The 16,413-nt window shown below is 39.2% G+C and overlaps 1 protein-coding gene across 1 annotated transcript in view; it reads right to left on the reverse strand.

Annotated features, from left to right (window-relative positions):
* Window positions 1–16,413, reverse strand: part of LOC106000286 (protein Jade-3-like) — a 58,374-nt gene that overhangs the window by 11,629 nt on the left and 30,332 nt on the right. The window contains 2 exon segments of the mRNA XM_013035531.1: window positions 1,293–1,409; window positions 14,388–14,555. Coding sequence (XP_012890985.1) covers window positions 1,293–1,409; window positions 14,388–14,555 — 285 coding nt within the window.

The following is a 16,413-nucleotide window of genomic DNA, read 5'->3' on the forward strand; positions in this document are numbered from 1 at the left end:
TTGGACTGGGAAGATAGGTCAGTGGTAGGGTACTTGTCTAGCATGTATGAAGTCCTGGGTTTTACATAATGACATTGTAAAAAAGAAAAAGAAAAAAAGGAAAAAGAAAAGCCAGTCATGGTAACTGACTCATACATGTAATCCTAGGTACTCATGAGACAGAGATCAGGAGGATTGCAGTTCAAGGTTAGTCGTGGGAGGTCAGTGAGACTTCATTTTAATAAACAAGCCAGATATGGTAGTGCAGTCCCAGCTACCAGAGAGACCCTATCTGAAAAATAACCTAAAGCAAGAAGAGCTGGAAGCTTAAGTGGTAGAATTCAACCTTAGTACTGATAAAAATGTTATCTCAAAGGTCTAATATCCATTATATACAGGGAACTCAAGAAACTAATCCCTCCCAAATCTATCAAACCAATCAATAAATGGGCAAGGGGGCTATAGAGAGATAAACATGGCAAAGAAACACACAAGGAAATGTTCATCATCCCTGGACGTAAAGGAAATACAAATAAAAACAACCCTGAGATACCACCTTACCCCAGTCAGAATGGCCTACATCTTAAATTCAGCCTCGCTGGGATGTGGAGAAAGAGGAACCCTACTGCACTGCTGGTGGGAATGTACATTAATACAACCACTTTGGAAAGCAGTCTGGAGGTACCTCCAAAAGCTAAATATAAACCTCCCCTATGCCATACTACTCTTAGGCATCTACACTGAGCAACAGGAACCAGGACACAAGAACACATGCACCATCATGTTCATTTCAGCCCTGTTTACAATAGCCAACACATGGAAACAACCAGATGCCCCACTACAGATGAATGGATCCAAAAATTGTGTTACCTATATATAATGGACTATTATGCAGCCATTAGAAAGGACAAAATAATGGCATTCACAGGGAAATGGATGGAACTAGAACAAATAATATGTGGGTGTTAAATCAAAATGTAAGGAGATATAACAAAGTAGACAGGACTCAAGAAACAAAGGACCTCCACTCAATTTGTCATATCATTTCTAAATGACTCCATATGACCACATATATGACCACATATATGGTGTGTGTGTGTGTGTGTGTGTGTGTGTGTATGTATGCACATCTGAGGGAAGCTAGGAGGAGGGCAAAGAATCAGAGGGAAACGGGAAAATTTTCAACAGAGGGGCCCATTAGCTGCACTGCACTCTAGGTGTGAGTGGGAAGCCTCTTGAGTAATTTTTTGGTTAATGAAACACTTGTACTGGGAGGGTAAGTATGGCCAATCTGGTTTTTCATGGAGACTTACCTGAATACAAGCTCCTGTCTTCAACTTGCACAGGGTGCAAACTAAGGCCCATCTGCTGGGTGGTATGTGGGATATCTTTATGATCGGTTCCATCCTTTCAGGACTAGCAATGCTGACCTACAAATAAAATACCACCATAAGACACAATAATTAAGCTTGACATCAGTGGCTCACTCCTGTAATCCTAACTTCTCAGAAGAATGAGATCTGAGGACTGTGGTTTGAAGCCAGGCTGGGCAGGAAAGTCCATTAGACTCTCACTTCTAAGAAACTAATCAGAAAGGCCCAGAAGTGGTGCTGTGGCTCAAGTGGTAGAGAGCTACCCTTGAGCAGAAGAAGCTCAGGGACAGTACCCAGGACGTGAATTTAAGCCCCAGGACCAGCAAAAAACAAACAAAAAAACAAAAAGAACTAAGGCATTGCAGAAGTTCCTTTCATAAGCCACAAATGATGTTATACAGGAGGCTCAGAACATCACAACAGTGAGTGAGGTAAGCTCCCATCTTGCAAGGTTAGTATGGAACCAAGAATAAATAAAACATTATCTCTAACCATTTCTCAAGTCTTCCAATCATGTCCACAAATGCAAATGATTCACATATGGGATGAAAGGGTAAAAATGTACACTAAGCATGGTTATCAATGCATCAAGGACATTCATGCTTAATTAGGAATCAGAGAAGGCTAAGGAAAAGAATTCAAATTCACAAATCCTATAACATTTGTCATATGTTAGAGATGGTGCCATGTTCCTTGCTGATTCATTTTATCAGCAAAGGAGAAAAACTGTGCAGTGATATTTCTTTACATTTGGTTTATAAAGCCTAAAATTGCTGGAAAACAGCAGAAATTTTATGTAAGGAAGAATTTATAGCATATAAGTAGAAATAAAGATAACATGTCAAAGCCAATCTTTCAAACCACTAACTACTATTGGCTGACTCTACACCCTCAGCCAAAGTAGCTCCAAAGTGAAATTGGTTTTTAGGATAGTGATAAAAAGCAAAGGATACTTTAAAAAAAGAGATGGACAAACTCTTTTCTATATGAAAAATAGAGTTCACATAATTTTACAAATATAGGCACGACTACGAGAAACAAGTTAAAAAGTGAATAACCATCAAAGATGGCCAAACTAGCACAAGTTCTACCTAGAATAGTTCAAAAGGTACTGGAAAGTGGGAACTAGGAGCCATAAGAAAATGCTTCTCTTTGAGAAAGTTTGCTGAATTTAATTTTTTTTGTAGGTCATAGGGCTTGAATTCAGGGCTATTGTTAATAGTGTGGTAATGAACATGGATGTTCAGGTGTCCTTAGCATATGCTGGCTCATGATGTTCAGGGTAGATATCTAATAGTGGTTATGGCTGGGCCACAAGGAAAGTCTATGTTTATAAACAGACTTTTTGGGGGACTTCCAGACTGCTGTCCAGAGTGGGTGTACTAGTTTATGTTCCTACCTACAGTGCTATAAGGTTCCTTTGTCCCCACATCCCTGCCAGCATTTGTCACTCAAACTCACAATGTTGGCTAATCTAACTGGGGTGAGATAGAATCTCAGAGTAGTTTTGATTTGCATTTCCTTTATGACTAGAGATGCTGAGCATTTCCTCATATGTTTCTTTGCCATTCTTACCTCTTCTTCTGAGAAGTCTCTCCTTATCTCCCTTGCCCATTTAAGTGTTTAGTTTATTAGGTTTGAGAGGGGTTAGTTTCTTGAATTCTTTATATATATTGGATATAAGACCTTTGACTGATGTATTGCTGATAAATATATTTTCCCAGTCTGTTGGCTTTGTTTATAGTTTACTAACTATGTCCTTGGCTGTGCAGAAACTTATTTTGATGGAGTACCCCTTGTCAAGTCTCTTTCCTATCTGTTGTGCCCCTAGGACTCTTTTCAAGAAGTTTCTACCTATACTTGTAAGTTCTAATGTTTGTCCCACTCTCTCTTGTAGCAGTTAAAAAACTTTCCAGGTCTGATGTTGAGGTCTTTGATCCACTCTAATTGATATCTTTGCATGATGATAAAAGGGATAGACTTTTTATTTCTCTGCATATGCATGCCCAGTTTTCCCAACACCAACTATTAAAGAGTATTTTTTTCACTGCATGTTTTTGGTTCTCTTATCAAATATCAGATGACTGTAAGAGTATGGCCTTATTTCTGGGCCTTTTAATCTATTCCATTGATCTTTGGGTCTATTTTACTTTTGTTGCCAGTCCTGAGGCTTGAATTCAGGGCCTGGGAAATGTCCCTGAGCTTCTTTTAACTCAAGGATAGAACTCTACCACATGAGCTAAGCACCACTTCCGGCTTGTTCTGTTTAAGTGGAACTGAGGTTTCGAACCCAGGGCTTCATCAATGGTAGGCAAGTACTCTACCAGTAAGCCACATTCCCAGCCCATCACAATGGAACTTCTGGGATACAGCAAAAGCATTGCTGAGAGTTCATAGCTGTAAGCCCACACATAAAGAAAACAGAAACAGCTCAAGTAAATAACCTCATGAGGCAACAAAAAATGCTAGAGAAAGAACACACCAAGTCCAAAACTATTAGATGGAGAAAAGATAGCAAAGATTGGGGCAGAAATCAATGACATAGAGACTAAAAAAACTACACATAAAATCAATGAAACAGGGGCTGGGAAGGTGGCTCAGTGGTAGAGCACTTGCCTTGCATGTCAGAGGCCCTGGGTTCGATTCCTCAGCACCACATAAGCAAAATGAAAAAAGCCGGAAGTGGTGCTGTGGCTCAAGTGGTAGAGCGCTAGCCTTGAGCTGAAGAGCTGAGGGACAGCGCCCAGGCCCAGAGTTAAGGCCACACGACTGGACCAAAAAAAAAATCAATGAAACAAAAAGCTGGTTTTTTGAAAAAAAAATAAAATTGAAGGAGCACTAGCAAGACTGATGAAGAAAAAGAGATTCAAATCAATAAAATCAGAGATGCCACAGGAAACAAACATTACAACGAACATCCAAGAAATCCAAATGATTATGAAGGACTACTTTCAGAACCTATACTCAAAAGAAGGAAAACCTAGCAGAAATGGACAAATTTCTAGAGACATACAAACAGCCTAAGCTGAACCAAGAAGATATAAACCAGTTAAACAAGCCCATAACACATGATATTTAAGAGGTAATCAGAAGTCTTCTAACAAGGAAAAGCCCAGGCCCAGATGGATTCACTGGTAAATTCTAATAAGACTTTTAAAGGTGAACTAATACCAGTATTCCTCAAACTTTTCCATGAAGAAAACAGAGGAAGCAATTTCAGAGTCAAAACCATATAAGAATCCAACAAAAAAGAGAACTATAGACCAATTTCTTTGATGAACACACATGTAAAACACTTCAATAAATACTAGCCAACAGAATCCAGAAACAAGTAAAAAGAAAATCATACATTATGAGCAAGTAGTCTTCATCCCACAGATGCAAGGCTGGTTATACATACTCATATCAATATGTAATTGGCCATATCAACAGAGACAGAGACAAGAATCACATGATCATCTACCTCAATAGATATAGCAAAAGTCTTCGACAGAATGCAACATTCATTCATTTAAAAAAAAAAACTCTGGAGAAGGTACAAATAGAAGGAACATTCCTTAAAACAACAAAGGCTATTTATGACAGACCAACATCCAATACCACATAGAAAGGTGAAAAACTAAAACCATTTCCTTAAAATCAGGAACAAAGTAAGGATGTCCATTCTCTACACTCAAGATAAAAGAGATTCACAGAGAAAAAGAAAAAAATGAACTATTCCTATTTGCACTACTACTTTGCCAAAGTTGTTGGTTAGTTCTAGGAGCTTTTTTCTGCTTACATGGTGCTAAGGAATCGAACCCAGGGCCTCATGCATGTGAAGAAAGCACTCTATAACTGAGCCAACTTCTCAGCCCCTTTCTCAATAATCTTAACACCATATAAACACATGTATAATACCACTTGGATTACCTAAAAGAGTTATCTTAATTTGGAAAGATTTACATACATAGACAATTCCTGAATTAATACTACCTGGTAATCTACTTGAATTGTTATACTGACCATTTGTTGATGAATATTTAGATTAATTTGAAAGCTTCTAAGAAAGACAGTTACCTTGTAATTCTATTTGATCTACTATGGGGACATAAGAATTGTGGTAGTCTGAGTATTCTAAAATTACATTCTCAAGAATTTCCCTCTCCTTGAGGGAATGAATTTTCCAGAGACAATGATACACACATTATTTTACTTGCCTATGGCAGTCACTGCTACTGCTGCCACAAATTGCTGTTTTGCTCCACATCAAGATGTGGCCATGTACTCTTGGCATAGTACTTCAGTTACAAATTTTAAGGAATGAAGTATTTCACCATTTTATGCTGAGTATAGGCAATTCTGGGAAAGTTTGCATCTTAGACTAATCTAATTTAGATAAGTGAATATAAAACACTCCCCTGGACTACTTGCTAGTAAAGACTTGCAGTAAAGGATATTGATTTGAGAGTGTGCAGAACAGACACTGAAGTGGGAATTTACCAGCAATCTACTTTAATGATTATTTTTGAGAACTTCCGAAATATTCTCAATATTTACAGAATTGATTTAGCAAGTAAGAAGAAACTTTCTATGAAGAGAAAATTCCATTAAGAATATTTGAGTACCCTATTTTTTCATGGATCTCTCTACCAGTATCTATATTGAAAACCTCAGAAAACTACTCTTGCCTCATGAATTTATGAATGATGCTATTTACTCTTATGACATTAACAGTGCAACTTTCTTTTGCTTCTAGGTTTGTTTTTCTCTTGAAAGAAAGTAGATACAACTTATACATCATGTTTCATGATGTCTGTGCCAAACTCTCTCTCTCTCTCTCTACACCTATACACCTACACACACACACACACACATGTATATATATATATATATATATATATATAGTAAAATATTGTACATAGGGGTTACAGTTACATGAGTAGGGTAATGAGTGTATTTCATAGTGAGCATTATTACCTCCTCCTTTGTTTCCCCCCTACCATCACTTCCCTCCCCACCTCCGCAACACCTCCTGCCCCCCCAACATTTTGAAGTTTGTTTTCAACATAGTGTCCTGTACATCTCATCATCACAATGGGTCAGTCTGCACCCCCATTTAAGCATTCTGCAATATCCTTGTCCTCCTCAAATTACAAAAATATATATACAAGATGCAGAACACCGGCATCAAATCCAGTGAAAACAGCACTTTTACCGTGGCGTGAGAACATTCAAAAGAAACAAAAGAATCACATAGTACATTGTAAGTACATTAAAAACACTAGCAAGAAAGAAAAAAAAAACACTTGTGTCTCTGTCTTGGGGTATATTTTGCTTAATATTACCTCATATGGTCATATGTACATAGTCTTTGACCTTCTCTGCTTGAGCTAGACATGTACTAGTCGTTGCAAACAAGGAAAACCATGGGACCTATGTTTCTTAGGGCCTGGTTTACTTCACTTAATGTATTTTTTTCCTAGTCTTTCCATTTCCTAACAAATGAGGCAATGTCATTCTTTCTGGTGGAGGCATAGAATTCCATTGTATATCCATTCATCTACTGAGGAGCATCGGTGTTGGTTCCGTATCTTAGCTATGGTAAATAATGCTGCAATAAACATGGTTGTGCTGGTAGCCTTGATATGACCTCACTTGATTGTTTGGGTAAATGCCGAAAAGTAGGATTGCTGAGCCTTTTGATGAACCTCCATGCTGCTTTCCACAGTGGTTCAACAAGTTTACACTCCCACCAACAATGCAGTACGGTTGTTTTGGCCACATCTCCTCCAGTACCTGTTATTACTAGATTTCATGATTATAGACTTTCTAACGGGGGTAAGTGTAATCTCAACGTTGTCTTGAGCATTTCTTCATATGTCTATTGGTCATTCTCATTTCCTCTTCAGAGAAGTCTCTCTTTAAGTCTTTAGCCCATTTATTAATCAAGCATTTGTTTTTTGAGGATTTGTTGTTGGATTTAGTTTTTTGAGTTCTAAGTATGTTTTAGATATGAGATCCTTGTCCATTGTAGGGCTACTGAAGATCCTCTCCCAATCCATGGGCTTTCTATTGATCTTGCTAGCTATGTCCTTTGCCATGCAGAAGCTCTGCAACTTCATGCAATCCCATTTGTCCAACCTTTCTTTGATTTGTTGTGCTTCTGGGTCTCTATTAAGAAAATTTGGACCCGTGCTAAGGTGACCTAGGGTTTCTCTTATTCCATCCTGTAATGTTTTCAGAGTGTCTGCTTTGACTCCGAGGTCTTTGATCCATTTGGAGTTGATTATGGTGAAGAGTGATATATACAGATCTAGTTTTAGTTTTCTACAAGTGTTTAACCAATTTTGCCTGGAAAATTTACTGAAAAGGCTGTTTTTCTTCCATTCTATTTCTTTAGCTCCCTTGTCAAAGATTAGATGGCTATAGGTCTGTGGGTTATTTCTGGGTCTTCAGTAGTATTCCATTGGTATACCAATGCTGTTTTGATTACTATGGCTTTGTAATACAGTTTGAAATTTGGAATTGATATTCCTCCAGCACTGTTATTTCTATTAAGGACTGTTTTTGCTATTTGGGGTCTTTTATTGTTCCATATGAACTTTTAGATTGTTTCTTCTATTTCATTGAAGAATGAGGTTGGGATATTGATAGGTATCGCATTGAATTTGTAGATAGCCATTGGCAGTATTGCCATTTTCACGATGTTAATCCTCCCAACCTAGGAGCATGGGAGCTTTGTCCACTTGCTTAGTTCTGCTTTAATTTCCTTTTTCAGGTTTTTAAAGTCTTTGTCATAGAGATCCTTCACCACTTTTGTTAACTCCTAAGTATTTTATTTTTTGTGGGGCTATTACAAAAGGGATTGCTTTCCTAATTTCAGCTGTGCTCTTCTCATTATTGGCATACAGGAAAGCCACTGATTTCTGAGGGTTAATATTATACCCTGCTACTTTGCCAAAGTTTCCGATCAGCTCAAGTAACTTGGGAGTGAACTCCATGGGTTCTTTAAATACAAGATCATGTTGTCTGCAAAGAGGGAGAGTTTTACTTCATCTATCCCTATTTGGATCCCCTTTCTGTCTGCATCTTGTTTTGTTGCCCTAGATAGGCATTCTAATACTAGGTTAAAGAGGCTGGAGAGAGTGGATATCCTTGTCTTGCTCATGAATTTAGAGGAAATGGCTTTAACTTTTCACCATTGAGTATAATGCTGGCTGTAGGTTTGTCAAATATAGCCTTTTTGTTCAATGGATTCCTAGTTTTTTCATAGCTTCTATCATAAAGGGGTATTGGATCTTGTCAAATGATTTTTCTCTATCTATTGAGATAATCATGTGGTTCTTATCCTTGCTCTTGTTGATGTGATGAATTATATGATATTGCATATATTGAACCAGGTTTACATCCCTGAAATGAATCCTGTTTTATCGTGTTATATGATTTTTGTGATAAGTTGTTGAAGTCAATTGGCCAAGATTTTGTTGAGAAGTTTTGTATCAATATTCATCAAAGAAATGGGCCTATAGTTCTCTTTCTTTGATGAGTCCCTGCCTGGTTTTGGGATGAAGGTTATGCTGGCTTCATAAAAAAGTTTGGTACCAAGTTCAAGACTCATGACTGACAAAAAAAAAAAGGTATAGTGAAGTGTGGTAGTGAATTTTTGCTTTCAATGTCATTGAAGAGTTGGAGGAGTATTGGTGTGAGTTCTTCTTTGGATGCCTTGTAGAATTCAGCTGTAAATCTATCCAGTCCTGAGCTTTTCTTGGGTGGGAGGTCTTTTATTGCTGCTTCTATTTCGATGTTCGATATGGGTCTTTAAAGTTGGTTTAAATCATCTTTGCTTAGTTTGGGCATGTCAATATTTGCTAGAAATTTGCCCATATCTTTTAGATTCTCAAATTAATTAGCATAAAGGTTTGAGAAGTATCCCCTTATTATATTCTGAATCTTGGCTGTTTCTGCAGTGATGTTTCCATTCTCATCTATGAGTTTGTTTATTTGTGTGTGTTCTCTTTTTTTTTCTCCTAAGATTTGCTAAGGGTCTGTCAATTTTATTAATTTATTCGAAGAATCATCTCTGTTTTGTTCTTTCTATAGTTTTTTTTGGACTCTAATTCATTTAATTCGGATTTAATTCTAATTATTTGTTTCCATCTACTGGATTGGTGTTTAGCTTGTTTTTCTTTTTCAAGGAGCTTTAGATGCCTCATTAAATTGTTAGTTGTTAAGTCTAGTTGATCTATGCAGGTGTTAAGACCTGAGGTTTCTCTGCTGAGTTTTTGCTGGGTTGATCTATCTAGTGGGGATAGTGGTGTAGTAAGTCCCCAACAATTAATGTCTTTGGATCTAGGTGAGATTTGAGGTAAAGTATTGTTTCTTGGGTAAATTTGGATGCTCCATTATTTGGTGAGTAGATATTTAGAACTGTAATATCCTCCTGAAGAAGAGATCCCTTAATTAGTATGTAGTAACCTTCTTTATCAATTCTCATTGATTTTTAACTTGAAGTCTATTTTATCAGCTATTAGGACTGCAACTCCTGCCTGTTTATGGGGGACTTTTGCTTGATAGATTTTATTCTATTTTCAGAATGTTTATTTTTGTGGGCAAGGTTTGTCTGTTGAAGACAGCAGATCGAATGATCTTGCCTTTTGATCCAACTGGACAATCTATGTCACTTAATTGGAGAGTTAAGATCATTAATATTGAGGATTAGGACTGAGAGGTGTTTGTCTGTCCCTACCATTTTATCCATTTTTGGCGGGGAGAAAGCTGCGCCTTAGCTGTTCTTGTGATTACATATTTCTCTGTTTGTGGACTTCTTCATTTCCTATATTCTGTTCTTGTTGGTTTTCTATATGTAGAACATCTTTGAGGATTTTTTGTAGAGCTGGTTTAGTAGCAATTTATTAATTCAGATTTTCCTTGCTGTGGAAGATTTTTATTTGTCCTTCTGCTATGAATGAAAGCTTAGCTGGGTAGATTATTCTTGGTTGGCAGTTATTTGAGTTTAGGGCGGGACATATATCTTTCCAGGCCATCCTTGCTTTTATAGTGTCTGCTGAGAAGTCTGAGGTAATTATGATTGAGTTACATTTATATGTGATTGTTCTCTTCTCCCTGGAAGCTTTATGAATTCTTGCCTTAGTGGCTATTGATCCTGTATGGATTGTAATGTGGCGGTGGGATGACCTGTTCTGGTCTGGTCTATTTGGGGTTCTAAAAGCTTTTCATATCTGGATGGGCTTGTACTTTTGTATATTTGGGAATTTCTCTGCTAAGATTCTACTGAATATATTTCCTAATCCATTGGCTTTCCTTTCCAGGCCCTCTTGTATACCTATAATTCTCAAATTAGGCTTTCTGAATACATCCTGTATTTCCTGCAGTGATCTGTCATGCTTCTTAGTTTTGTTATGAATAATTGTGTGCTCTTTCACTATGAAGACTAAACTGTCTTCAGCCTCTGATGTTCTCTCTTCGACCTCCTCCATTCTACTTTCAAGGTTTTTTACTTTGCTGTTTATCACCTTTCCTTCTTGCTGGTCTTTCTTAATGATGGCCAGCTCTTTATTAAAATTTTCTTTTGTCTTGAATATATTGCCTTACCTACTGGAGTTGGTTTTCGGACTTCTCCTTCCACTCCTTTATCTGTGTTCCTATCTTCTTATTAGATTCTTTCTCCCTCTGCTGGAGTTCCTTTATCTTTTATTTGTGAAGTCATCTGTTAGCTTCTAGTTGGCCTCATCCCGTTCTCTGACAGCCCTATGCAGGGCATCCAATTTTTCATTCAGCTGGTTTACCAGCCATGCTTTTAATCTATCTTGAGCATTATCCTCTAGCATTCTGGGACTGCTATGTAGCTTGTTTATGTGAAGATGGTGTTGGGGTTTGTTGATTGGCCATATTTCTTGTGTTTCTGCGGTTAGTTCTACCCATTTGGAAACAAGAACCACACTTGTACAACAGTAGGACAGTCTTTTAGGACTGGAGCCAACCCGGTTTCGTGTAGATGTACAGATCTTAGGGTTTCAGAGTTACGGGTAGGTGTTTTCCTATTTAGCTCTCTTTTTCTTTTTCTTGGAGAAGGATATTGTGGCTTCAGGGTTGAGATTACGTATAGTTGTAACTTTTGAGACAATCTGGGTTTTCCTGATAGGTAGTCTGCTCCTTAGAGTTAACACGATGTGTCTCTTGTACTCAAAATAATCAAATGGAACCAATTTTGTAGTCAAATATAGAACTAGCTATAAGTTGGGTCAGATACAAACTTTTAGGGATCAATGGGCTAGAGCAGATGGAGAAGTGAAGGGTTAGGATTGGAGAGATATGAGTTTAATTTCAGAAGAGAACTTGGGCATAATGATGGTAGAGGGGTAAGAACAGCTTAGGGGAGGGGTATATGTAGGAGGAGAATAAAGACCTTGTTACCGAGTGTAAGAGGTGGAATAGAATTTGAAGAAAGGTTATGTAGGGAGTAGCTTAGAGATCTAGGTTAGGATAAGAAAAAGAAGTTATATGTAAGTGTATTTTGGAGACTTGCTGAGATTAGAAAAAGATTGTTCAGATATTATTGGAAAGTCGCTTAATCTGTTAACTCCTGTAATTATTGTTTACACACATAGAAGGAGGCCTTACTTTGTGTACAGAACTAGACAGGGTAGCTCTGATGGAGTAGTAGTAAATGTGGAGAGAAAGGAGAAGGGGAGAGTGAGAGAAAAAGAAAGAAGAAAAATACTTACAAATTAGGAAATAATAATAATGAAAAATAGAAACTAAGTGGAATAGCAAATCCTAAATCACAATACACATAAATAACACATAGAAATAAAAACAAACAACAAACAATCAGACATAAAAACTAACAACAAAACAAAAACAATAAAAAACTAAAGAATGTGTTTTTCAGGTTCTTTGGGGGAGCTTTAGTCTCCCCATAGTCCTCAGAGCCGATTCCTGATAGAACCTTGTATGCCTTGCAGTAGTCCACTTTCCTTGTGGCATGGTTGGGAGCAGATGACCTTTTGATGGGGGAGGGTGCCTGCTATCTATAGTCCCACTCTCAGGCCTGGTGGCAGGGAGTTTTGGGGGTTTCAGGTTTGTAGACTGCTATGCTAGGCCTGGAACTGTGTTCCCAGGCTTTCCCAGGTAGCCACAGGAGCCTTAGGAACAGAGCTTATGTCCATGTTCTGTTCTGGTGTGATCCCTCCCTTTTGGAAGGGGGCTTGGGTCAGAGGGCTTTGGGATCCCGCAAGGAATTGCCACCCCCAGGAAGTGGACCCAGTTGGGTTACTCACAACGTCTGTAGCTGGTGGTGAGCTGGACCACAGAGCCTGTGCTGTGATGGGTAAGATGGAATTGGCAGGTTCTCAGAGAGTCAGGGTGTTGGCAGGTCCAGGTGGGGGGGTGGCTCTGCTGATGCTGAAGGGTCTCCTCTGTGGTGGCGTGGGGAGTCCTGGCTCTGGGAGGACCGGGTGGAAGTTGGTGTGGCAGGCTGGTGTGGACTGCAAGGGGACATGGTGGTCTGCAGCAGATGCAGTGGGAGGTGGCAGGCAGCAGCAGGCAGCCTTGGGGGTGGCTCCCTGAGGCTGCTAGGTGTGTCAGTGGAGATGCCTGCAGCAGCTTGGTGATGCACTGGCTGTGAGAGCCTGGGGTCTGCACCCAAGGAGGGAGCAGGTCCCAGCAGAGTGCCCACTTGGCAGGGCGATCAGCCCATAAAGCATAAAGGGATGGATTGGCTGTGGCTGTGATTACCTGGGGACCTTTTGCTGGGTTGGTGGGGGCCCACGAGGATCCCACCAGCGCTGCAGGCATGGGCTGACTTTGGGGGCTTACCCGGTGGTGCCAATTTCTGGCAACTGTAATGGCAGGATTGCTGGATTTGCTCCTTCCCTGTATCTGCCCTGGGGGGAACAGGTTGGGGTGGGGGACCGTTGGCAGACTTGGAGGTCTTCACCAGATTCCCTCCTCACTTTCCGTGGGTCTAGCGTTAAAAGCTTTCTTCAGTTTTTGGGTTCTCCTCTGCTTAAAGTCTGCAGAAACTCACAGTGCGGCGTGGCGCGGAGCCCTGTGGTGCAGAAGCTCACTGTTTCTCTTTTCCCTTTCCTTATTTGCCTGTTAGGATAGTCCTCTTGTAGTAGAAAAAGTCTTTAGGTATTTAGATTTTGATTGGAGTGTATCTCTTGAGGTAACGTGTGGCTGTGCCCCTAGATCTTCTTTTGGTCAGAGACACGTAGTGGGGCTACCTGTGAGAGAGCCACCATCTTCCCTTCCATGTTCATTGATAGGTAGAATCAATATTGTGAAAATGGCCATACCACCAAAAATGATATACAAATTCAACGCAATATTCATCAAAATCCAATTGATGTTGGGATTTTTGCCAGTCCTGGGGCTTGCACCCAGGGCTTGGGCACTGTGCCTGAGCATCTTTTCCTCAATGCTAGCACTCTACCACTTGATCCATAGCACCACTTCTATTTTGTTGGGTTTTTTGTTTATGTGGTACTGAGGAATCCCAGGGCTTCATGCATGCAAGTCAAACACTCTACCACTAAGCCACATTCCCAGCCCTGATGTTGACATTTTGAGAGAACAATCCAAAATTTCATATGAACAACAAAAGACCTAGAATAGCAAAAGTAATTCTAGGCAAAAAAAAAAGTAATGTAGGTGGTATCACAACACCAGACTTCAAACTACAGAGCCATAGGAACAAAATAGCTTGGTATCCTGCTATTTTCTACTTTTTTTTACAAGACTTTAACATCACTGGGAGTACCAGCTACAGCAATCGGCATGTATGTAGGTTTGTGTGTGTGTGTGTGTGTATGTATATATTTTATTCACACACATATACACACTCTGGCATCCATGAGACATCTAATTTAGCTTAAGTGGAAGCATATACAAACATGCATTTACAAACATGAGTGAGCAGGAAGCATCTCCATGCTAAGTCTTATCTTAGTAGGTATAAACATCATGGGAATGATGGATTGAGGGAGGAGACCTTGGAGAAAACAGCATTAGTCTGGGATGTTTTCTTACCTCTGGAATCCATAGAGCACAACTGACATGAGCCCATTTACTCCCACTCCTGGTAGATTTCAAGGCTCCACCTTTCTTTGGACACAATAGACACTTTGGACGAATACCTAGAACACAGGAACTACACAGCCAGTTGTCTGGTGGGATCTTGGGGATACCATAGCAGGCCTGGAGACATAAGAAGGAGAGAGAAGAGTCGACATCTACACATACATCTGCTCTGATGCAGAAAACAGCACCCTTCACTATTGTGAGAGAGGCACATTAAGCCCAAAAAGCTTCTTTCCAGGATTCGTTTAAAAGCAGTCAAAAAAACAATTTTCAGTATCTCAAAGAAGATTAGTATATCTGTTCCTAAGAACTGTCTTTAAAGACAATAGAGTAAGATTAGGAAGGGATACTCTCAGCAGCTAGCTCAACAGTCATCTAAGATACAGATCTTTTTAGTTGGCTTGTATTCTAAACTTTTTACCATGTTTATACATTATAATTAGCAAGCTAAACACTTATTAAGCAACTTCTACATGTCTTGCATGGTCATGATCAAGAAAAAATATATTAAGAAATAAACTTCTGAGAAGCAAATAAGCTAATATCTTAAAGGGCTTAATAGTGCCCAGTGCATAAACATCATTCAGCAAATTGTAGTTTTTACTTCAAGTTGAAGAAAAGGGGAATTGGATTGAATCTTGAATAGAATATTATACTAATTGCAATAATTCATGAATTCTGGAAGCTCCTCAAAATTCTTTATGGAATCAAACTGGAGAAATAAAAAAATAATGAGATAGGAGATTACAGTTTGGAAAATGTGCCAGTGTTATTCCTCTTGGTAGGAAAATGCTCTACCACTTAAACCATGCCCATCAACTAGTCCTTTGGACTTCTATTTCCCTATGTCCAATTTTACTCATCTTTCCTTCCTTACTGTTCTACTATATTTGGGACAAAACCTAAAAGACAGTTGGCTCTCTCTGTAATCTAGCAAATCTTTCATCGCCAACTGATTCAACATAGCAGCTTCAGAACTTCTGTAGGCCCTAGGAGATTCACCCCCACCCCCATCAGATACAAGTTAGAATAGTTACCATCATATCTATCCACCCCTGCCCCTCGTGCAACCTACTGTTTCCAAACTCCTTTCCATATCTAGCCATGTTCCCTTCAGATCATCCAGATGAAACTTTTGGATTAGAATACCACTTACCTTCATCCAGTGGCCGGGTGTTTGCTATTCTTCCCTCTAGAGTAGTCCAGAGATTCTGACCTTACTTTCTACCATCTATCCCCACCACTACCATTACTGTTTCACCTAAGTTCTCATCACACCATGTTCGGGTTATTTCTAAAGTCTCTTCCTCCACTTTCACACCTTCTATCTTTCCTCTATTAAAATGCAAGATTTCATATTCTTGAACAGCATCAAAACCCTTCAGGGATTTCTTCTGCTCTCATCTACCTCTTCCCCCATCCATAGTAGTACTGGCTATGTCCCTCAACCTGTTTTGCAAAGCAAACACTAAGATTTGTTTTTATATCTTAAAGGGTGGTAAAAAGAAAAAAAAATCTATGTAACAGAGGCTGAAATATTTCTGACCCTTTAAGGTTTGCTGACTTCTGACCTAAACCCACATGTCCTAACATTGTGCTATTGGTTCCCATTCCCCAGCCCACCCAAACTTAGACAAGTAGGCCTCTTCCTCTGTAATTGGCCACTTAAATTCTCATGTCTGTGTGTCTGTCTAGGTAGTTTCCCTGTGCTAGCTGGTCAACTCTGTGTAGTCAAACCTTTGTCATCCTTCCACAGCTAGCTTAAACTTAAGAAAACTGCATAGGCATACATTTTACATGTAATTTCAGGGCGTTAATAAACTCAGTGTCAAGTGTTATATTTATAAACCATGAGCACATACTTTCATGCAAATATAACTCTACTTTTAATCTAACTGTGCAATATTTTGGCTAAGTAGAAAATGGGTATGAAAGAGACCTGGATGGTCTTAACTTTCACATTTTTTGCCAGTCC

Source organism: Dipodomys ordii, unplaced genomic scaffold (assembly GCF_000151885.1).
Source record: "Dipodomys ordii isolate 6190 unplaced genomic scaffold, Dord_2.0 Scaffold215, whole genome shotgun sequence".
Taxonomy (NCBI): domain Eukaryota; kingdom Metazoa; phylum Chordata; class Mammalia; order Rodentia; family Heteromyidae; genus Dipodomys; species Dipodomys ordii.